This window comes from Manacus candei, unplaced genomic scaffold (assembly GCF_025592945.1).
Source record: "Manacus candei isolate 608988 ecotype Guabito, Panama unplaced genomic scaffold, ASM2559294v1 h1tg000124l, whole genome shotgun sequence".
NCBI lineage: Eukaryota > Metazoa > Chordata > Aves > Passeriformes > Pipridae > Manacus > Manacus candei.
In genome coordinates this window covers 917,091-941,063 of record NW_026138172.1, presented here as the reverse complement: position 1 = coordinate 941,063, position 23,973 = coordinate 917,091, and the positions used below count along the sequence as shown (strand labels likewise).

Sequence of the window (23,973 nt, the reverse complement as noted above, 5' to 3'; positions counted from 1 at the left end):
TCTGAGTGTTCTGGGTACCAAAATTCTTTGGTTAGCCTCAGCATTGCCAAAATACTGAGGATGTTACCATTTGACTTGTGAGCTACATGTTCATTGCACCTGAAACAAAGAATGGGGTTGACCTGTTGATTTTTGAAGCTTTGTGATCCTGGGACTGACAGAGCCTGAGGCAATGTAGGTCTGTTTTAAGAGAGTCTGTCAATCCCCATTTCCTCCATCCTGGTGATGAAATCGGGTCCTGTAAACACTGGTCAGTGTAGAAATCCCTCAGCCACTCATTTCCAGGCTGCTACAGAGCCTTGTGCAATGTGGTGACACAGTGATCCTGTGTGCCTGAGTGTAAATTCAGGAATAAAGCAAAAAACCCACCCAGCAAAGCCTTTATAGTGTTTGCCAGCTTGCCTTGCCCTGATACTTAAATCAGAGTCTGAGAAAGGCAGTTCTGCTTCACTGGAGGCACAGAGGAAAACCCCTTCCCCCACATATTCCCTTCTCCAGGCCACACACCTACAGTTCAAAGGGTTTATCACAAGCTGTGGGAGAAGAGTTTGTGGGAGAGTCCTGCTTAGACTACTGGCAAGACATCACTGGAATTAATCTGGATTCTCACTCATATGGCACATATGTGAAGAACTATAAAATAGTGTCGTATGTTTTTGTGAAAGATAAAAATTGTCTGCAAAAGAAAGTATAAATCTTGCTATTTTATGCTAATTCAACTGTGTTTCACCTCCTTGATTTTGAACAAATACTTCATTCTACTGTGTTTTTCCATGGGAATTTCTTGATGTGTAAAATAGTGTGATGCTGTTGATGCATGTGCATTTGAAGTGTCATCCCTGGGGGGTACATTTGGAGTAATTTTCTTTTAGAAATGGTTTTGCTTTACTCTCATGTCTCTGTCAGTGTCATGAAATTTGTATCCCCATTTTAGTGGGACAGTGATTGATACCACTATTTGTGCTATCAGTATGTTCTTGCACCCTCTTTATTTGGAAATATCATGGAATCACAGAATAGTTTGGCTTGGGAAGGACTTTAAAGATCACCTTACCATGGGCAGGGACACCTTCCACTAGCCCAGGTTGCTCAGAACTCCATCCAACCTGGCCTTGAACACTTCCAGGGAGAGGGCATCCACAACTTCTCTGGGCAAACTATGCATGTCTGGTAATTTTTTACCTTATTAGTATATTATACTGGCAGTTCCCAATTTCATGGTGAGAGAAAAGTGCACCTATGGTTGATATGTAGCATGAAGCTGTCACATAATCTTTTTACATTTTGTTAAAGGAGAGGTTCTCAGTGTGTTGTTCTTGAGAGTATTACTTATTACTAACATTATTTAGGTCCAAGGTGCTTGAACTTCAGGAAGATCCCCATTGAATATCCATCTAGAGAGAAAAAAAATATTAAAAAGTACTGGATCCAAGTCCAGCAGCCTGTCATCTGTCAATAAGCAGCATCAAAACTTCACAGGGTGGTGCAAACTCATCCTATTGTGCACCAAAGTAACATGAGATGAATTTTGTGTTGCTGCACAGAGACTTGAGCCAAATCTTGAGGGGGGAAAAAAGGTAAAAAAGGATTTGATTCAATCTGAACTTTTGTTCCTCAGGAAGCTAAAGAAGCTCTTCAGGAAGCTGAAGGATGAAAGAACCGAGCCAAAAGAAGTGGACACCAACCAAGCAAAGGACCCTCAGCAATGGGACCTCGACTATACCTTAGAACCTTTCACTGGACTGACTCCGGAATACATGGAAATGAGTAAGCTTCCTGAATTCCCTTTTCCTGCCTGCAATAACCATAGCTTTACACAGGACCAATCACCATAGATCACATGACTCTACATCATAAGTTGTTATGATAAAGAGGGAAAAAAACCCAAACACTTGTAGTTTGCAGAAATTGCATGCCAGACAGCAGGGGTGTGAGAGTACCACAGTACCAACAGAGCAATAATCATAAATCCTTGTCTCTGTTGCTACTTATGCTGTCAGAGTCCAGTGTTCCCAGCTGAGAAAAGTGCACAGAAACCACTTGGCCACAGAATCAATAGATGTGGCTGGAAGGGATCCCCGGAGATCATTTAGTCCAACCCCTCCTTCAAGCAGGGTCAGCTAGAGCAGGTTGCTCAGGGATTTGTCCAGACATCCAGTTGGGCTTTCAATATTTCCAGGGATGGAGACTCTACAATCTCTCTGTGCAACCTGTTGTACCATTTGATCACCTTCACACAAAAAAGAGAAAAAAAAAAAGAAAAAAAGAGGGTTTTTAAATGTTTAAAATGCATTCCCTAAATTTCTATTTGTGCCCAGTGCCTCTTGTCCTCTCGTTGGGCACCCTTGAGAAGGTTGTAGCTCTGTCTTCTTCAACCCACCACATTGGTAAGATTTCCTGAGTCTTCTTTTCCTGTGGTACAACAACCCCAGTGCTCTCAGGTTCTCCTTGTACCTCAGGTCCTCCAGTCCCTTAATCACATTAATGGATCTCCACTGGATACTCTGCAGCGTGTCCATGTCCTTCTACTGTGGAGCACAGAGCTGGAAAGAATACTTCAGGTGTGCTCACAGTAGTGCTGAGTAGAGGGGAAAGATCCTTCTCTTGACCCTTCTCAAACACCTCCAGAGATGGGGACTCCACCACCTCCCTGGGCAGCCCCTTCCAGTGCCTGACCACCCTGTTGGTGAAGAAATTCTTCCTGATGTCCGACCTGAACCTCCCCTGGCACAGCTTGAGGCCATTTCCTCTTGTCCTGTTGCCTGGAGGAGGCCAACCCCCACCTGGCTACAGCCTCCATTCAGGGAGTTGCAGAGAGCAATAAGGTCCCCACTGAGCCTCCTTTTCTCCAGGATAAAGACCCCCAGCTCCTTCAGGCAGTCTTCACAGGACTTACTCTGTCGACCCTTCCCCATCTCCGTTCCCTTCTCTGGAAACTTCCAGCCCCTCAATGCCCTTCCAGCAGTGAGGGGCCCAGAACTGGACCCAGGATTTGAGGTGTGGCCTCCCCAGTGCCCAGCACAGGGGGACAATCCCTGCCCTGGTCCTGCTGCCACACTATTGCTGATCCAAGCCAGGTGCCATTGGCCTCTTGCCCCCCTGGGCACACCTGGGCTCATGTCCAGCTGCTGTCACCAGCACCCCCAGGGCCTTTCCCACTGGATGTTGAGTTTGCCACACTTTTTAAGGAAATCTAGGATGCACTTGGGAATTATTTCTCAGTCTGCCACCTTTCATAGCAGTACACCCTCTAGTTTCTTAAATGATATATGTTATTCCTCTACATGCATTACCCTGCTGGGGTGGCTGATGTCACCAGTGGAGTGCACTGCCAGCATTCAGTCACGTGTCAAACCTGTGCAAAGTAGGAGCAACTCTATTAAATAGTATTCTAATTTTGTAAAGCTGGTGCCTCTCCTGTGCATATCACCTATGTGTTCATATATACTTCTGTTTTTCACAATTGATCAAACAGCTACTAAGTTATTTGAGATGCAGCATTACAGTGTTTTCTGCATTCTGGAAGACAAGAGTCAAGAAAGAAACTTGAAAGCACTGAGTTTGTTCAAATAAAAGATCATCAATAATTCATTTTCTTTCCAGTATGTTTGGCATTGTGCCACTGTCCTCAGTAGTTATAATTTGGAAGTCTGGTTCCTTTGGCATCTTGATTACTCTTTGTTCAAGTAAAAATGTTGTGCTGATACCTATGAAACAATGTTTGAAATTCTGAGTACAGTAGCTGGCTGTATAAAGGGATACAGAGAGAAACCCAACAACTAATTAGGTAGCAGTTCAAAGTAACTGAATTATACAATAATTCTACTCTTTAAGGAATCCTCTGTTGCCTCCTCTCAGCTTTCACTGAGTTTGTTTGATCGCATTCATCTTCTTACATCCACTTACACTCTTCCACTGCTCCAGCAAGTGCAGGTCAAAAAGTGGGATAAAGGTTCCACTACAGATAAATTATCCAAGGAAAAATATGAAGCATCTGATAGGGAATTCCAAAGTGAAATACATACATGCCTTTTTTCCTCATTCTGACTTGTGCTTGTTGTAAACTCCAAGGAATATCTCTATGACTCAACAGAACCCAGGAGGACAGAGTTGCAAATAATCACCAAATAACTCAGACTTACAGCCTTGGGACACAATCCAACTTCAGGAAAACAAACCTGAGAGGAAGCAGCACATAGGGATGCTCTAGAGTGTTAAAAGGGTTGCTTCTTCACACCAGATGCAAACTAAAATTGCAGTGTACCCCTCAGCCCTGTAGCTGCCTCATGAGTAGGAACCTGCAGAGGCAGGGAAGGAGAAAGGGGGAATGGTATAGGTGGGGGAAGTGGAAAGAGAGGAATAATCCAGGCAAACCCAGACTTTAGGGCATAAAAGAATTCAGGAAGAACCAGAGCTTGTCAATGGGCATGGTATCTAAAACCAGACATCTGTGAAATATTGCTTGTGACAATTCCTGTTTTAATAAGCCACTATTCTCAAACATCTGGAAGAGAATTCATTTTGTGGCAAAAAAGTTAAATACCATGTATAGTTTATCTCTATAGAAATAGTTATATAAATTTACAGGTATAACTTGTAATCTAATTATAAATACATATTAAAATTTATAGAATGGTAGATTTATGTAAGTCTATAAATAAGAAAGGGTATACAAGGTATTTTATATGATGGCAGATTTGAATATCTCTTATGGATATTCAAATATCTAATGGATATGTTTACAGATCCAAACCTGTGGATCTGTAGTGTCGTAAAGAAGCCCTCACCTCCCATCATCTCCCTCTGAATTGTTTCAACTCAGCTTAGAATCTGACTCTGTGCTGCAGCTTCTACTACCTCATCCCCCTCTGTACATGATGATAATTTTTTTAAAAATTGTCCTTTAGGATTGATTTTTTTTGCATGCATTAATTCAACCAGAGGTGATTTTTCCTGCTGTAAACTTTAGGCAAGCTTCTTTGCAATTTTTGAAATTAAACAATGGTGAAAAAATACATCTTCCCTTGTAAGAATTTTAATATTTTTGCTCCCATTGCATTTGAGATGATGCCATTACCCTGATTCAAGATGTCTGTTTATGACATCACCCTTGATTTATTCATAAAGACACTACTTGGGTGCCTTGCTGTAATAACAGTAACACTGGTATGATGTTTGTCAACATTGCTTTGATTTGCTATCAGCAGTCTTGATTCTGCTGTGGGAAAAGTGATGCTCAGCTGCTTCGAGTTTGAACATAATTTCACTAATGTCAGATTTGTTTTATGAGTTCATTTAAGGCCACCCACTCAGAAAAGAAGCAGGTCAGTAGTCAGTCCTGCAAAGAAGACATGCTACAGTGGGGTTTTGACAGTGTGTTTTGACTCCAGACTACCTCTTGGAGCTCCCATGTTTAGCCATTTGTTATGCTGTCCCTTAGGGAACTGGCCTTTTTTAAGTTTTAGAAGCAAGTTCTAGAAACTGCGAAAATAATTCAAATCATGGCCACCGAACTGAGTAGGGTAGTGTGTTTTAGAAAAGAAATGTAGAAATATCACCATAATCTGTGAAGGTTTTAGGGTGCCTGCTCCAGGGAAGTGATCACAGCCCCACCCTGACAGAGTTCAAGAAGTGTTTGGACAACACTCTCAGGCACATGGTGGAATTGTTGGGGTGTTCTCTGCAGGGCCAGGAGCTGGACTCAATCCTCGTGGGTCTCTTCCAACCCAGAATATTCTCTGATTCTAAGATTTTAACTTCTAGTACAGGGCCTAAGCTACTGATGTCATAAATCACTGGACACTAAGCCTGTAATTTAGACTAGTCCCTTGTGCCCAGATCATAAACAAGGTTGAGTACCTCATCCTGCAGTCATCAGGGATAATTACACAGATGCCCTGAAAATGAATGGATTCATTACTAATCTAAACATTTGTTTACAGCAGGGGGATGAGCTCCCCAAGTGGAGAAGTGCCTTTGCCAGCTCTGTGGCATTCCAGACAAATGTGCAGTGGATGAAACCCAAGCTGCACCTCCCCAGCCCCGACTGCTGCCCCGGGTCCACATCCCTGCTCTCAGCTGTCAGGCTCCCTGGGCTGGGACTCAGACCACCCACGCTGGCAGGAAGCACTTTGTGCAGCTCAGCACTGAACCTGTCAGCTGGGGTTGTTCTGAAGGGCATCGAGCTGCAGGAGGCAGTTAAACAGCTTATTTACCTATTTTTGTAATTCTGATTTGGGGGCAATGGGGAAGGGGAACAATGCAGCAAGTGCAGAGGAAGCATTTTTTCTCCCCGCACTGAATTGCTTAAAAAGGCAGAATGACTGGAATGTAAGAAGTATGATATTAAGAAGAGAGGAATCTGGCTGCTGTTTCAGAACTTCTTTCTTAATTTTCACACTGATTTACTCAGGCAAGCTCCCACTGGCATTAGTGGTTATCTGCTCAACCAACAATGAAGCAGCTGAACAAGGAACTGCAGACTGGGCTTGCCTTTGGGTTTTCCCATACAGATGATGATGGGGTTTTTTGAAGAAACAGGCACAGCCAGATTATGTGTCCATGTGTGAGTATTCCCTACATTCAGGTTTAGGATACTCCTACTTTTAAGAGTGGGTGACATTTTTAAGATTACACAGAAAACCTCTAACCAAGCTAAGACTCTTGACTCCAGGTCTGCTGTGCACTAGGCTGGATCCTAATCACAGGCTGTCCCTGCCTTTTGTATCCATATATCCAGTCTCTCCTACTGATTTCTATCAAAAGGGTGGACATGCCCCCTTTCTGATGGAAACCTGGACTCTGGCCCACTCCTCACATGGCAAACCATATATTCTCTTTGCAGTTTGTTATGAAGCAAATTAACCCTGTTAAGGCACCACCTCTCTGAGGGATAGGGCCTATAGCAATCTCAGGATGTGTTTTGTAGTGTGATAAGCCACAGGTAAATGAATTATTGATGATAACTATCCCACTTAAATTTTGGAATGGCCATTTCTTTCCATTGCTTTCTTTTTTTTTCTCTTTCCTTATTCTAAGAAGCCTTGGAGAGGCTTCCTCCTCTTCCACCTGCTGCCCTTGTTTATGTCTAGGTAGGTTAGTAGAAATAGTGAGATTTACTGGTTATGTTTTAATCTCCTTTATTTTCATATTGGGAAATGTTGTTCTGCCTTTGTTTAGTGGAGTTTGGTTCTGCAAAATGTTAGTCCCTCTAGTCCATGCCAGCAAGACCACGAGCACCAGTGAAACGAGACAGTATGAAGGCTGATGGCAATGTAGAGCTGGTGCCTCTGATCATGACTGATCTGTTAATACTAAGCATGAGGAATCACAAACATAAAAGATAGAGAAGTTGGAAAGAGAAGAACAATCCAGGTTTCTTTCACTCAGGCTACAGCCATCTCTGTCTTAGAGCTGCCCTGTGTTCAAGTGTCCTGGTAAGTTTTCAGATCACGTGTTCTACAAGGCCTCCTGGAGTTGCTCAGCTCTGTCAATGTTAATATTATCTTCTGTCAGACTAGGATTTTTAACATCAGTTAAAACTGATTGGATCAGTTGCTTGGTGAACTTGTTCCTCAGGATTCCCACTTCCAGCCGTCCCCAAGCCAGCTCCTCTAACACCAGAGCCCAAAGCAAAAGGATCTGTCTGTGGGAAGCTTTCTCATTATTTACACTGGATGTCATGGGAAGGAGAAATGATAGTTTCTACTGGCTTGTTGGCTTCATACCCATCCTCCTCATCCACAAACCCATGAGCCTGCAGAGAACTCTTTGCCCCAGGAAAATACTCCCAGAGAAGTACAACTACTTGTAATTTTGTCTCTTTTAGACAGGAAACATGTCTCTTTTAGACATGTTGAGCCCATGGGGTAACAACTACTGACACTATGGTGTTTTCTCCTTCAAGTTGTGGGCAACCACATTTGAAGAAACAGATGGACCCAGCCTATTACTATGTGGCTCCCTGGTTGGTGTCACTGCCACAAATTGGACTGAGAGAATTGGGGTGGTTTATTCTGGAGAAGAGAAAACTCTGGGGGGGATTTTACAACAGCCTTCCAGTAGTTAGAGGGGGCCGAAAAGAAAGATGGGGAACAGACTTTTTAGCAGGACCTGTTGAGAGTGAAAAAGAAGTAATGGTTTTAAACTAAAAGAGGGTAGATTTAGATTACATATTAGACAGAAGTTTTTTACAATGAGGGTGGTAAAACAGTGGCACATGTTGCCCAAAGAGGTGGTGGATGCCCCATCCCTGGAAACATTCGAGGTCAGGCTGATCTGGGCTCTGAGCAACATGACCTGCTGAATGATCCCCTCTCATCACAGAAGATTTGCACCAGATGACCTTTAAAGGTCCCTTCCAGCCCAAACTGCTCCATGATTCTGTGATTATTTTTTAGAGTAAAAGTCATATATAAATCTAAGAAAAGAGAAAACTTAAGAAGGTAAAACCCAAAGCCTACGAGTCAGGCAGGCTTCTGTTGACTTCAGTGGCGTTTTTCAGATCTCAGTAGTGTGAGAGGAAGAGGCCAACACCTTACCATAGCAAATAAACTCTTAAGTTTTCCTTCAGGGAAAGCTTTTGTGGATCATTTCTTCAGTGAGCTGAACTTTGAATCTGATTTCAGTCAGCAGATTGTGCTGAACTTTTTCGTTGAACAGGTCTTGGCTGTCAGTAGCAAGTCTGCACAAAGTTTTGATTTGCACAGTGAAATGCCTGATGACTGTTTGTTTTGATATTATTAACTGATACATAGCTGTATTTTTTAGCAGTCACTCTTCAGCAGAGGCACTCTTAAAATTCCTGAGTGATCAGAAAGTTTTGCTCAAGTAATCCTGAAACATAAATAGCCAGTGTCAGCATGTGTCAAATTTGCCATTAGCAATTCCTATTTCTAAAACTGTGCAATGACTTTTGACCCAGCCCGACACCCCGTGAGTTCCCAAGGCAGGCAGCATGCACAGCAATTTCCTGGTCCACAGGGTAGCAAGTCTGCAACGTGTAACCAGCCTGCAGTGATAGGAGTTGGCAAGAAATTGATGTTTAGAGTAGCAATAAATATCACTAATGAAACAAATTTTATGAAATTGGCTCCAAAAGCAGCTAAATGATGCACATGGATGTCTCAAATTTATACCACTCATAGTTTCTTGAGAAGAAACTGATATCAGAAATGATTTTTAGATTATTTCATTAGATCTTTCTTTCTCCAGTCAAACCTCTTTAGGATTCCAGGCTTCATGTGGCAATTAATTAAAAACATTTTTCCTCGAAGAGAAATCGTAATAAAGGGTTGTGTCATCCAACTTCTGTAAAAAAACAATGGCAAAACTCCCTTTTGAATTCTAAGAAGAAAATGGTCAGATCCAATGTCTGTAGCTACTGACTATCATAAGGATTAATCTGAGAGATTTGGAAGAATTTCCCCTAAAGCAGGAAAAACCATCAAAAAGGCAATGTGTGAGGCAGCAAAAGAAAAAAAAATCACTGAAGAGAAGCCTGCATTTTTCTATAATCTCTATAATGAGAATGGTTATGAAAATTACCAACTCAGGCTGTTATGTGTAGGCTTGTTGCATACATTTACTACACCTTTTCCTTAAAGTTTTCAGCCAGGCTTGGCCATATTGAAGTTTCATCTGTATATAAGAAGTTTCTTCTTAGAACTTGGAAAATTCCTTGGCACAGGAGTGATCCTTTTGTTGTTTACTTCCAGCAAGAGATGATCCCATGACAGATATTATTGATACAGAAGTAACAAAGAAAGCAACACCATCACAAAAAATTACCTTTCCTTAAGTTAGGTTTTGATGTTAAAGGTGCTGGGATTGCTCACTCTAGATCCCAGGGTTACTCACACTCCTCAGTGTGTAAATCTTGTAGGACCTGGCTGATATTCACCACGGAAGGTTTTGTGCTGGGGACTGATTCTGCATCCCCTACACAACTAGCACTCTCCAGATCCATAATTTAAAAACCTTGATTTCTGCTCTTAATCAGACTTTGGATGCCAGAGTTAGAGGGACAGAGTGTGCTGTCGTTGTTGGGCTTGGGTTCTGTTCAGGCCCTGCACAGAGGAAGAGCTTCTGGGCAGAGTGGACTTCTGGGAAGGGCTGTGGTCTGAGAGACTTCTTTTGATGCCGTTTGTGTTTTATAGCTTTTGTCTCAGGGCCCAAGCCTGGATGAGATGTTGCAGATGTGGCATCAGGGGTTGAGAACCTCATGGACTGGCTCTGAGCCCTTGGCCTCTTTCCTGCTCAAGTCAGACAGAGAAGGCACTGATAATATGTGGTTTGGGCTTTTGGTCTCATCAGATAGACTCTGTGTCACTGACAGCACATTTAGTGTCCTGCTTTGACATTATTTCCTGTGTCCTTGACTTCCCCCTATACACAGCCTTCAAACATTTTGTTCACCAGCGTGTGCCATGAGGTTGGGTGATGTCCCCCTCTGTTTTCTCCAGGCTGGACTGCTAGGGAAATGGAAAACCTATGGAACAGGCTGGATATCCAGAGGTCCAGCTCCTGGGTCTCTTTAGCCTTTTCCCTGACCAGAAACACTAAAAGAGCTTTGTATGGAGACCTTGTGGCACAAAAGGGAATATAAAAAGGGTATTTCCAGGTTGCCATCAGGTTCTCCAGCCAAAAAAAAGGATGTTTTTGTGTCAACTGTCCTTGGTGGAACAGTGTCTGTGAGTGCCCTAAATGTATTGTATATGTTCCAACTGTGATTGGACAGGCACCCACAGAACTCCAGGGATTCTTCTCTTTTTAATCCGTTCAGATTTGCTTCTAGAAACACTGATCACACTCAACACGTACCTATAAATTGCCAAGGTGTTCAAAGACTGCTCGTTTTAAATGCTTATTTGCTAGCTTATTAAACAAGACCATCTGAATTATGGTGTGCTTTGTTTTGGTTTGGGGATTTTGAGTTTGCTTTTTGGGCTTCAGCTTTTTTTTTTTTTTTGGTTTTGCCTGTTTTTTGCATCATTTACACTTTCGTAAAAGGGAGTCTAGAAGGTTGAAGAGATTTCAAGGTGGCCACACAAACACATCTGGCGTAGCATTTTCTATGAAGACATATTTGCACAATTATCCAGAAGTCCTTTGCATACCTTCAACATTTTTTCATGAACTTGAATAAAAATTAAACTGCATTTTCCCAGGCAGTGAATAAAGGGCCTGTGAGCAACATCAAAGCAAATGTGTGTGTGGTTTATTCTTAAATCATTGCAAATACATTGATTAATTTTTTTAACAGAATCCTCCCAGCTCTATTCCTGCTAAATTCACTTAAAACCAAATAAAGTATATTTTGGTGCTATGTATTTTTCTCAGCATTTCACAGTTTTTGGAGACATTAACATGTGGTTTTATTTCCTTGTTAATTCCTTTTCCTGACTCTGAACATAAAATATTCAGGAAAGTATGACTTCAAGGATAGGATGTTTGTATGCTTTTAAAAAGCTCCATCTTAGCGTATGTTGGGATATACAATTTATTGCACAGCAAAACAATAATAATATACTATATATAAATAACATATAATATACAAATATACAAATATAAAACACACAAAAAATAACAAATATACAGAGTTAATAGTTTATTGTGCAAATATGTTGTCTCTGAGAAGAGAAAAGGAGGAATATCAGAAGACCTGCACACAAAAAAGATGCATTGAGAGAAGATCCTGGAGAAAACTGTTTCAATAGTAGGTTGTGACAACAGTGCTGAAGGAAATTATTTTAAACTAAAATGTTGTGCTATTTATACCTCCATTTTCACAAAAACCCTGCAACAGATTCCTTCCACAGTGGAGAGAGGACTTACACAAAACTTGTACTTGCCAAAAAAGAAGCCACAGTAAATATGGCCTCACACACCAACCCTTTTTCTATACTACTACTTTTTTATAATTCTGAAATGTAGATCACAGTCAGATTTATTAGTTTAATCTTAGTGGGATCACTGCCTCTGCATTCAAGCAGCACAGATTTTGGTCCCTTTCTTTTTCTTCTACTTCTCATTAGTTTGCTGGAGTAATAAAACTTTCTCACTTCTCTGAAGTATTACTTTAAACAAGGAAGGGATCCAGCCTCATGAGTAGCTTTCACTGCTGATGCCTCCTGTCTTCCATGGAAGACACAAACTTTTAGGCAATTTGTTAATTCCCCACCCCCTCAGAGAAATAAGTAAAGAGTCAACTGCCTTTCAGATTCTTGTACCCAATAGAGATTCATCCAGATGAGACTGTTCCTGAAAGAGGAAAGGAATTAAGAATACTCTGCCCACCCAAAATCTGAAGAAAGTTGGTTGGTGGAACAGGATTTTCTACCAGACTATTCCAAGCATCTCAAGAGCACTGAGACTTGCCAGAAAAACACAGTTGTGTCAGTATTGTGCTTTTGCAGGGTGATGTTGGTTCCTTACCTGCTTACTGGAGAATTTGTCTGTGTGAAAACTAATGCAATGCTGGGAACAGGAGGACACAAAGATGTGCCATCCACTGCAAAGTGAGAGGGTTTCCTTTGGATGGGTGGGTTGGTTTTTTTCCCCCCTGTGGAAGAAGACAGGGTTAATTAGTTGTGTATCTGTTCTAGCAAGCATAAAGAACTCAGGAGGAATGTACTTCCTTGCTTGTTCTTTAGGACCAGTGAACTATCACTTCCTTTCTCACAAGGAATATATACATGTAATATTAATTTGTTAAGACTGAAAGAGGAAGATTTGTAAATTGGGAGGATATCAGTGACATAAGGAGGGATGGAAGTGCTATTCAACACCACAGGCTCATTGCATCCACAGAAATACTTATTCTGTTAGTGCTTTTGACAGATTGCCACTAAATTTTTCAAAGAAAGCTGGAAAGAAATAGTGGCACCTTGTAGGTTTTTTCCTCTTGTTGATTGTGCATAATTTTTCTTGCAGGCAAAAGGCAGGGAAGAATGACACAGTCTGAATCAGTTAATTATGTACAAATGCAGAAGAATGCACGCTGAACCCTTTGTCCTTTATTAAATTTAGTATTTCCTTTGGCTTGTGCTTGTGCTAGTGACTTGAAGCATTATTAGAAACATTCATGAAGCACAGTGACAAACCTTTCTCTCTTTTGTAACCTTGCTTTTTGATATTTATCACTGGGCCCAAACTGGGCAGCGGAATTTCGTGGGCCTCGTGAGGCACAAGGCTCATCAACAATTTGCTGTCAGCTGCTCCCTTCAGAAGCTCTCAAAAATATTTCTTTTCCAGTTATCCAGTTTGGCTTTGTCACGCTCTTTGTTGCCTCCTTCCCTCTGGCACCTCTCTTTGCTCTCCTGAACAACGTCATAGAAGTCCGGCTCGATGCAAAGAAGTTTGTTACTGAACTGAGGAGGCCAGACACAGTAAGAGCAAAAGATATAGGTAAGCAATGAAAAAGCTTTGCAGTGAAGATAATGCAAAAAGTACAATTTAAAAAAAAAAAAAAAGAAGAAAAATTATAGTAAATCCATTAACAATTTCTGTTTTTCGTTTACAGGAATTTGGTATGACATTTTGAGTGGCATTGGAAAGCTGTCAGTTATCATTAATGTAAGTATTTGGTTATACTAGTTTCTAATCTAATGGAGCTTATATTGTCCCTTCAACATTATTTAAAAGTGAAGTCTAGTTTTCTCTATTTGCCAAGAAAATAAGTTGGACTTGATGATCTCAGAGGTCTTTTCCAATCTAGTTGATTCTGTGATTCTGTGACATCTAAATTATCCAGTTCATTCTTGTTGAATTGCAAAACATGATTTAATTGCAAATTACCATTCCCTCATCCCATTCTCTCTATTCTCACATTATGTAGATCAGGAAGACTAATCCATATAAGAACAACCAGTGAAGGAGAGGTAAAGCAGGCAACACTCCACATAATAAATAAAGATCTACTTCCCATTCATACCCACAGCTTTTTCTGTTACTCTGCCAGTGTAACTATTGGTATGAAGAAAAAAAAATGTAAATATTACATCTTGGATTCTAGGACCAGAAAAAAAAATCTTAGTGTGAAAATACATTCTTTTACAGAACAAAACCAATTACTTCAATATGATGTGTGTCTGGTATACAGATATATTATGTTTATTGTTCTATATGTATTCCTTTAGTAAAATTTTCCTGATATGTCTTATGATAAAAAAGACTCATGCCCTAGGAATTTAATTGTAGTACTAACTAGTGGGTTTTTAACCCACAGATCATAAACTTACAGAATTATTTAGGCTGCAAAAGACCTTTAAGACCATGAAGTCCAACCATAAAATATCAAAGACATCAAAGCCCTTTAGAAAATCAGAAGATTTTCACTACTGAAGGGATATTATGATGTCAGGCACAAATTGCAGTTGTCTAGCACTGCTCTGTGCTGGATGAGCAAAACTCTACAGCCTCTTGTTTTTATCTGAATACACTTTGCAGATTTATTATCCTTGGTTATTTTTTGTATCAAAAAAACCTCTGAAAATATTTATTTACTGGGGATTCCATTAAAATATCAGTAAGATTTTTTTCTTGACAGAAAAGTATACATGTTCATACCCATTTGAAAAAAATATTGAATGCCCAGTTATGTCTCTGCATCTGAATAATATTGATACAGGAAATTATTATTTAGAAAAATGTAATTTTAAATAATCATAGAATCACAGAATGGTCTGGGTTGGAAGGGACCTTAAAGATTATCTCATTTCAACCCCTCTGCCACGGGCAGGGACACCTTTCACCAGACCAGGTTGCTCCAAGCCCTGACCAACCTGGCCTTTAACTCTTCCAGGGATGGGGCAGCCACAGCTTCTCTGGGCAACCTGTGCCAGGGCCTCCCCACCCTCACAGGGAAGGATTTTTTCTAATATCTGATCTAAATCTACTCTCTGTTAGTTTGAAGCCATTTCCCCTTGTCCTGTCACTCCAGGCCCTTGTAACAAGTCCCTCTCCAGCTCTCTTGGAGCCCTTTCAGGCACTGGAAGGGACTCTAAGGTCTCCCTGGAGCCTTCTCCAGGCTGAACAACTCCACTTCTCTCAGCCTTTCCTCATAGGAGAGCTGCTCCATCCCTCTGATCATCTTCATGGCCTCCTCTGGACCTGCTCCCACAGGAGTAAGTCCAGAGGACAAATCAAAGGAATTCTTACTGATATGATCTAGATACTTCTGTGTCTGGTTGACTTCACAATTACTGGGATACCAGTTTTATGAGAGTTTTATACCAGCATGAGATCCACCCATGTCAGGTGTGTAAATCCTGATGCAGAGGGGAAAATGGAGGATGAATACTTTACACTGAACAGGTTTGTCTCAGATAACACTGTAACTACACCAAAATATGCTCCAAATTATACTAACTAGCTATTATGTCTTGTTGCAGATATGGGGTTTTTTTAAACTAGTAATAAACCTCCTAATGGCTTTAGGGATGGAAAGAATTGGAGAAATGGAGAGTACATTAATTGCTTTTGCTACTCTATGCTGTAAGAAATACTGCACTTTCCTAACTTAGCCTTCCCCTGGAGAGACAGAGCAGGTTACTGTGCTTTTATGTATGCAAATATTCTGTACCATTCGATTCTCACTTCATCACCACTCCAAATTTACTTGCACATGAAAATAATTAACCTGGAACATGTCATTCATAGATTCATGGTGCTGTTGTTTGGTTGGGTGTTTTTTTTTGTCTCCCAGGCTTTTGTAATTGCTGTCACATCCGATTTCATCCCACGCCTTATGTACCAATATGCATACAGTCAGAATGGAACCATGCATGGCTTCATCAATCACACGCTCTCCTACTTCAATGTCAGTCATCTCAAGGCTGGGACAGAGCCAGAAAACTCCCTGTTTGCACAGGATGTTTTATTCTGCAGGTAAAGTACCTCTTTTCAAAGTGGGAACTGACAGTATTCAATTATACAGCCACATATTCAGTAATATTCATGAGCCTTTGTACAGATGGTTTTAAAAGTACAGCTTTTGGAGTATTCCCACTGTGTTAGAAGGTTCTTAAAAGGGGTTTTCCAGTGCAAAAGGCAAAATAGGCAATTTAGGCAGACTTACTCAAATGAAAAAATATTTTATTTATTGAAAGACAAAGCTTTCATTAAAAAGAATTGATTTTTAAAATGGACACCCAGTAATTAGAACCATGTTTTCTTTTTTGCTGAGATCTGAGTTTTCAATATATTATGCCCATCTTTAAAACCTGCACCATTTGCCATCTACATGTCTTATATTTCAAATTCATCTTTCTGACTGGGGAAACAAGGCTCAATTTCCTTTAAAAGATGTCCAAAATGTCAGATGCCTATGAAGTAGTTCTAGTTTGCAAGAGAAATCACTAAGGTGGTTCCAGGGCTTTCAAAGTAACCTTGTTTTTTTATAAAAATAGGCAGAAATTCAAAGAGCTGGTTTAAGGCAGTGCAACCCAAGGCTGCTCAAAATTGGGTCAGTGCTATATTCAACAGCCTGCCTCACCTTCCTTGTGGACTCCCTTGAAATCCACTGTCCTTGGTCTCTGCAATGGCACAAAATCAGCACAAAAGTTTCTTTTCCATTTCTTTAAGGAGAGCCTTAATTTATATAAGTTTTACTACACACAGGTCTTTAATTGACCTCCCTTGTTTTGTTGTCTAATATATCTCACACTTAGGATCCCACTGGTTTTAAGCAGGGTATTTATCTCACCCCAACTACCCAACTACAACCCACACAAATCACACATCTCAGTTCCTTCACTGGAAGCAGAAGAAACAGGGAGAGAAATCTGGCCCTGTGACTCCAGCACTGCTCTTGGGGCTGCCTTTGGGGCTTACCTGCCTTCTCACCTTGACTACAAGAGAAGATAGGAGACTGCACAGCTCAGACCTCTACTTTCTGATAGACTTGTAAGGCTGTGAAATGCTTTTCCACCCTCAGTTCCTAGCATTTTTAATTTGTTTCCCCAAACTAGCCTGTGTTTTCCTTCAGCAAACATCTTGATTCACTTCTCTGTGGCTTTGCTACTTTCACTGTGCTGCTATTTGCCTGGTGTCAGCCTCTGTTTGTGAGTACCACTGTATTTGGGAGTGTGTGTGTGAACAACAGTGATAAAATGCTCTCCTCACATTAGCACGGCCAAATACAGCCAAATTACTTAACAGAGCCCAAATACAGGGAAGAAAGGAATAATCTACACTAAGCATAATAGTGGTTCCTGCCTGATAATATCAAGTCCATGCCACTGAGAAGAAGGAAAAATTAATAAGTGTTTGATCATGTGCTAATCTGAATGGGAAAGTACTGTGAGAGTGTTTCTGTTCTGTTATCAGGAAACAATTAGGAGAAGACATCAACAGCCACATACACTTTCTCATTGTCATCCTCCTCTTTTCAATCTTATCAAAATCTCAGCTTTGGACGCAGCTATCGCTGTGATAAAATATGGGGTATCTGGCTCATGTCCCAAGGGACAGGCAACAAACACTGCCCCTTATGCTGGAAATAAAATCTGTATTTCTTTTTCTGGCAAATATGTTGGGAACAAGCTGACCTCTCTTATTCTTAGATTTCTGTGACCTCTGGAGATAAATGTGGTTACAATAAGCCTGAGTTTTGCTCCATACGGGCATTGCCAGAGATTAAGGTGTCTTTAAAAAAACCTTAACAAGCCAGAAACAGCTCTGCCACTGAACATACAGAATACATTCTTTGAATGTTTTAGGCAGCATTTTCTCCAGTACTGTGAACTCCTTGACACTGCTGCCAAATAAACATTGCTGCAGCGACGCTCTGACGCACAGCATTAGTTTTAATGAATTTCTTTTTTCCACAGAAAAATGACATTTGTGTAGCTGAAGGCAAATTAAAAGCGAAGCTTGCTAAGATATGTGACATTTTTATTGGTTTGGCCCTTTTAATCCTTATAATCTGTTGTGATAATGGGGTACATAAAAGTATGCTGGTCACACTGAAAAGAAGAAAGCAGAAGATATGGACTCATTAAAGGGACTTTAACATGGATCTACTCTGATATTCAGGGAATTTATAAAGTGTCTTTGAATGAATTAATTTTCTTAGTGTCCTGGGATTCATCTCATCAACTCCTAATGATCAGTGCTGAATTATAACATTTTTCCCTGACTAATTTTTGTATACTCCCTCATTGCTGAAGAAGTACTTTCTTGTGATTCAGGATGTTTTACTTAAAGACCAGCTGAAAAAGGAAATTAAACAGATGAGCTTATTTGGACTGATTTGCAGTTCCACCTACATGTACAATTTGATATGTTTTTTACCAGTTTTTCTTTTTTCCCACACAATATACTTCTGAAATACAATAGCATCTTTCTCTTAGCTCTGGCTTCAGTTCACTCTTGTCCAAGTATTGTGTGGTTTTCTCCATCCATCGTCACTTCCCCAACTTTTCTCTACTTTCAGTGTGTATTTTTCTATTTTCCCTCAGAACTTTTCTGTACTTCATTCTTCAACCATATTGACTACTTCATAATCTTGTCCTTTTTCAGTGGCTTAGAGTTGCTTACTATTTTTGAAACACAATAGTCTTTGCAGCATTGATTGTTTGCTGTTCCTGTCATACCTGCTGAGACAAGTATTTTAGGAATGAAGAATTGAAGAGATGAGGGAATCACAGAATAATAAAGTCAGAGAATATCCTAAATTGAAAAGACCCACAAGGATCATGAAGTCCAACTCCTGGCCCTGTACAGGACCACCCCAAGAATCACACCTGACTCTCAGTGCCTGAGAGCATTGTCCAAACACTTTTTGAACTGAAAAGATGGTCTTTGTAAAAAAGAAACTACCTGTGGAATACAGTGGTTAGAAAAGGGCCAGGTTATTGCACTCTGAAGTCCCATGTGACACAGAATAATTAAAAAGGGAGGTGGGGAGGAGGCCCAGCTACCTCATCTGTAGCTCTGGCAAAATATCCCTTCCCTGTAAATCATTTGCTAGTGTTCTGTTGAATGTAGATTCAGGCATCACAAGCCCTGTGATTTCCAGCTGAGCCAGGTGAAATTTCCAAGGGGTCTGACGTCCTGCAACACTTCCATAGTTTGTGAAGCTCTGAATACATCAAATGGAAAACCCACCACAGTTGGTGACCCTTCCAGGTGAACCTGGGCTGCGTTTCAAGACTGGGATTGATTTATAGTGCTAGGCAAAATCCACAGCAAACTCAGTGGTTTTCCTTGGCTTTGATGTTCAAGCAGATTAAATTCAAGGGATCTGACTCTGGCCCTTGCTGCAGGGCTTGGACACAGATTTGAGCAACATGTGGGAATCCACAATGTCCAGGAAGGTACCAGAGGGGTGATCTCACAGCTGCAGGCACAGCACAGGAATCCTGGGTAAGATGCAATGGAGAGCTCAGTTGCTGTGCTTAAACCACTGCACAAAACAAACAAACCAGGGCCTAACACAGCCCAGGTAGTGCTGCTATAAATTAGTACAGCCCCCAGTTTAAAGTCGTTTTTTCCTCCTCTCCCACCTCCCCCTCCCCATTGTGGGTTGCACCTTGTGTCTCCAGAAGCTGCAGCACAGAATTACATCCAGCATTTCAGACTGAATTTCTTGGGGGTGAGGAGTGGCAGGATGTAGAGGATGCGTGGATTGTAAATGTATAATTTAACATGCAAAGCCATGTGGATAGAACCTGAAGGTAATTTTGGTAAGCACACCTGCAAACTGAAGCTGACAGATGTTATATATGAACTTTCTCCATTATCCCCCAATGGAGGCTTTTCCAGAGTCTAATGAATCTTACTGTCAGAACGGGTTTTGTGGTATTCAAAACAGATTTTCCCTTTCTTAATTTCATCCCATTACTCGTAGTCAAACACTGGGAACAGCACTAAATTATCCCTTTCAGTCCTAAGGGCACAATTTGTGCGTGGTTATCATGTCCAACTGTGGCTGTTACTTACCAAAGTGGAGCAATACATGTGCTGCTCTTTAATCTTTTCTGGTGAGTCAGTCAGCCTTTGTATTGTTTTGCTGAACTAACTTCAATTTGTTGCTATTTTTTTCTTTGGTTTCCTTCCCTACCCCCCCCCCCCTTTTTTTTTAATCTTTTTTCCCCTCTGAAATCTGCACAGCTGAATGGCTGAATGCAGCATTCCAGGTGTGGGTTTACCTGAGCTGTTCAGAGAAAGGCTAATACCCCCCCAGCACCATCGTGACTTGTGTTTATACACCCACAAGTCATACTGTCCTGCTGCCATATTTCAAACTTGTGCTAACCTGCTGGACACTGCAAGCTCCAGGCCATTTTCATTGCATTTTCTTTCAAACTCCATCCTTTTGAAGATCCTTCACTTGTTTTATTTTTAATTATTTTCCATTTCCCCGTATTATTCTCATTGTGTTTCCTGTATTCATTTCTTATTGCTTTCTGTGTTTCCTGCTATATGCAAAACTTTCCAATTTAGGAGCATCTGTGATTTTTATTAGCCTGTTGTTTACTTCCAAATGATTGATGATAATACTAAAAGCAACAGTCTTTACACTAAACCACTAAGGCTCTGTTTTACCCTGTCTAAGGCTAGACAGTTAATTTAGGAAGTGCCTTTCCCATGGCTCCCCCTTTCATTAATGCAAAGACAGGAACCACCAAAGTGAAAGTCACATTTTATGTGGGCTGAATTATTCCCTAAAAGAATCAAGGTTTAGGTGAGATGAATGCAGGCTTATCTCCTTCTGAAAATGCCTTGTACTGACTCTCTGCTTTCACTTCAGCACTTTATTCCCTGTACACTGAGGTCAATTTAACACCAGGAATAAAAAGGGGACATTTGTCAATCCTGTAAAATCTGGACATTTCCAACATTAGAACAATGTTCTGATTTTGGTTACAACTGTGAAAACCAGGCTAAGCTTGTTAAATTCAGTGGGGGTAGTCCAGCTTTAATTCTGGAGTTGTATTTCATAATAAGGGTTGAAGTGGGAACATCTGGAGGGTTTGATTCTTTAGGTTTTGTGACTCTAAAATCATGTTAATCAAAGCAATTGGTGCTGGAGGAAATCTGGAACTGTGTGATAACTGAGCTGTCTCCACTGGCAGGTTCAAAGACTACAGAGAACCTCCTTGGTCCCCAAACCAGTACGAGTTTTCTAAGCAGTACTGGGCAGTCTTATCTGCTCGCTTGGCTTTTGTTATTCTGTTTCAGGTAAGTCTGGTGAGTTGCTTCAATTTATTTCAGAAATATAGTTAAAAACAGATTGAAATGCACATGCCAAAGCAGCCCATGTCCATTGGAGCTTTTCTCTTTGTGCATACCCAGCCTGCTGAGGGGTTAGTGGGCTGCAGCACAGGTTCTCCCTTTGGAGCACTGTGGAACTTCCTCAGCAGAGCTTTCCTTTCCCTTCAGGGAAGACAGTGCCACAGCCTGCATTAGCCTGTGGCACTAGTAGGGATCCCAAAAAACCCAGGCTCTTGAACATTCAAGTGGACTCTGTCAACTTTTATACTCTCAGGGGGTGATAAAACCTCTGAGGTCTTTTGCTACTTTCCTGAAGTAAGTGCAGCAAATTCTTCTCAGTGTGAAGATTTCATTAGCAAGGGATTTGCTATTATGATTTGCCTTCTGGATGGCTTCCTTCTCCTCTCCTCCGTGACCTGGGATCCTTCCACAGGGTCCATCACTCTTGTGAAAATCTGCCTGTGTTTCCACCTCACCTGCCAAGTACTCCCAGTGTTACTGTGAATCTTGCCTGGTTTGTATTGCCCTCTTCTGCTTCTTTGCTGTGCCTTCAGTAATTTTCCACCACTGGCTGCAAAACAGTTGAAACCAACTGGTTCTGCTGGGCTTCAAATGGAAGAAAGGCCTTCTGCCTGTTCTGCCAGAGTACATTCCTTGGTTAATTAGCTCCATTGTCTGGACTGGGGACAGAGACATTCTAGCAGCCTTGTCAGCAAACATTCTCACACATTTTGAGGCATTACACAACGAAGAATTACCATGATAGCATCATTTATCTATAAATTTCATAAACAGCAAAACTTTTTGCCTAGTCTGCTTCCTGCTTGGTGTTATGAGCATCACCTGTAGTGACCTTGACAGGTGAGGTTTGGGGTTGTGGCTTGCAGGTTGTGGTAGTGTAAAACCAATCCTACTTGTCCACAGAGAGAAGGATTTGAGGATAGAATGACCATGAAAGTTGTATACAGTCTGCTCAGGCCACATTGGCAGCACATGGGTATGATCTGTGTTGGAGGATGCCCTTATATTAATGGATTCTGAACTCAGCCTCAAGGAACTGGATGCTGAGAATTGAGCACCCATGGATGCCTGTAAGGAATAAGGCTGTTTTTGTTCCTAAGGCAATGAATCATTTGATGAATCCAAGTCCTTTCCCATTTCAAACCTAACTGAAGCACACGTTCAATACAGCCACTCCACTGAGGGGTAGCTTCACACAAACCTGAGCTGTTTCTTGAAATAAAAAGCCTTACTCAAGTGCTTACTACCACACACCATCAGCAAAATGTATTTGATACCTGTCTCATAGCAGTAGAAAAGGTTTGGTTTTGCTCCAGTGTGAGTATTTTGGATTTTTCACACTTGCTTCACATCTATTGCTGTGTTTGCAGAACCTGGTGATGTTCCTCAGTTTTCTGGTTGACTGGATGATCCCTGACATCCCCAAGGACATCAGTCAACAGATCAAGAAGGAGAAGAGCGTGCTTGTTGACTTCTTCCTGAAGGAGGAGCATGAGAAACTGAAGCTGATAGAAAGCTTTATGGCACGTGACAAGCGGAAGCACAAAAGTGGGACCAAGAGCAGGAGGAGCCGGGCTGCCAGCTTCTCCCAGTTTACCCGCAGTCCCAAAGGCAGCTTCACCTCCTTCAGCTCACAGCACACGGTGGTGTGACTCCCTGGGGAAGGGGAACATGCTGTGCTTACCTCTGCAACACCTGCTTGCTGTGTGATGTGATTCTGAATCCAGAGCAAGGGAGGGAGAGACAGTCAAGCAAGGGACAGGGAGCAAAAAGGAGGCTTCTTTTGCTTCCTTAGAAACTCCATTTGCAAGGGACTCTGTTATATTTTATATGCTATCTGGGCTGCAGCATTTCCAGACTTTATCAGTGCAAGATAAGGGCTATATTGTGGCTGTAGCTGGTTTTTGTGGTGATGTGACTTGGGTAGACATGCGGGAATTCTCCCTGCTCGTGCAGTCTCTGCAGTAGGACTGCAACCATCCCTCTGCCTGCAGACACCCCGTGGGGATGGGGACACTCCTGCTCTCATGTCTACCTTTGGGCAGGTCTGACTGACCATGGAGAAGTGCACACAGCTCATGGTCTCATTGCTTGCAGCTGCCAGTGGGTGGTTGACAAACATTTGGAGCCTCAAGGAGTCATTGTGCCTTCCTAACATACACTGCCACGAGGTGCTACCCTTGCAGGGCAGGCAGGGCTGTGGGTAAGGGCACAGAGGTGTGGAAACACAAGGAATTAAAATCCCTGTGCACTTGCATCCACAGATATATTGCTTTTTGCTTAGCAGGAGCTTGAATGCATGTGCTGATGAGCAGGGAGGCCACAACATGTGCATCAGAATGACTGAAGCTGCTACAACCAGGGAAGCTCCTTGTTGTTCATTGTCCTGAACGCAAAAAAACCCCAAACAAACCCCTGCATGTTTGATTCTTCTCTCACTTAAACTGGGAATTCAGCCAGTATCAGAGGAATCACACCACTGAACCACCAGGGTGAAGCTGAGGAGTGAGAGTGGAATTAAGCCCTGTGAATCATGTGGCATTTTCGTGTACATTGCGCTTAAAGTAACAAAAATTGCTGCTGTTGTGTTTTACTGTAAAGTAAAATATTTTGCAGAACTGCATTTCATTGGAAGATACACATGTTCACTAACCAAGCTTTCAGCTACAAGCATTCAGTGAATAGCTTTGTTCTGTCATGAATGAAAATTAAACTTTCTTAAAAAATCTGTTT

The 23,973-nt window shown here is 41.5% G+C and overlaps 1 protein-coding gene across 1 annotated transcript in view; it reads left to right on the top strand.

Annotated features, from left to right (window-relative positions):
* ANO2 (anoctamin 2) overlaps positions 1-23,899 on the top strand; it is a 152,887-nt gene extending 128,988 nt beyond the window's left edge. The window contains exons 18-23 of the mRNA XM_051770755.1: positions 1,619-1,767; positions 13,255-13,407; positions 13,523-13,575; positions 15,707-15,888; positions 21,081-21,186; positions 22,611-23,899. Coding sequence (XP_051626715.1) covers positions 1,619-1,767; positions 13,255-13,407; positions 13,523-13,575; positions 15,707-15,888; positions 21,081-21,186; positions 22,611-22,892 — 925 coding nt within the window. The 3' untranslated portion in view covers positions 22,893-23,899. The remainder of the gene's footprint in view (positions 1-1,618; positions 1,768-13,254; positions 13,408-13,522; positions 13,576-15,706; positions 15,889-21,080; positions 21,187-22,610) is intronic.
* The last annotated feature ends 74 nt before the right edge of the window (positions 23,900-23,973 follow it).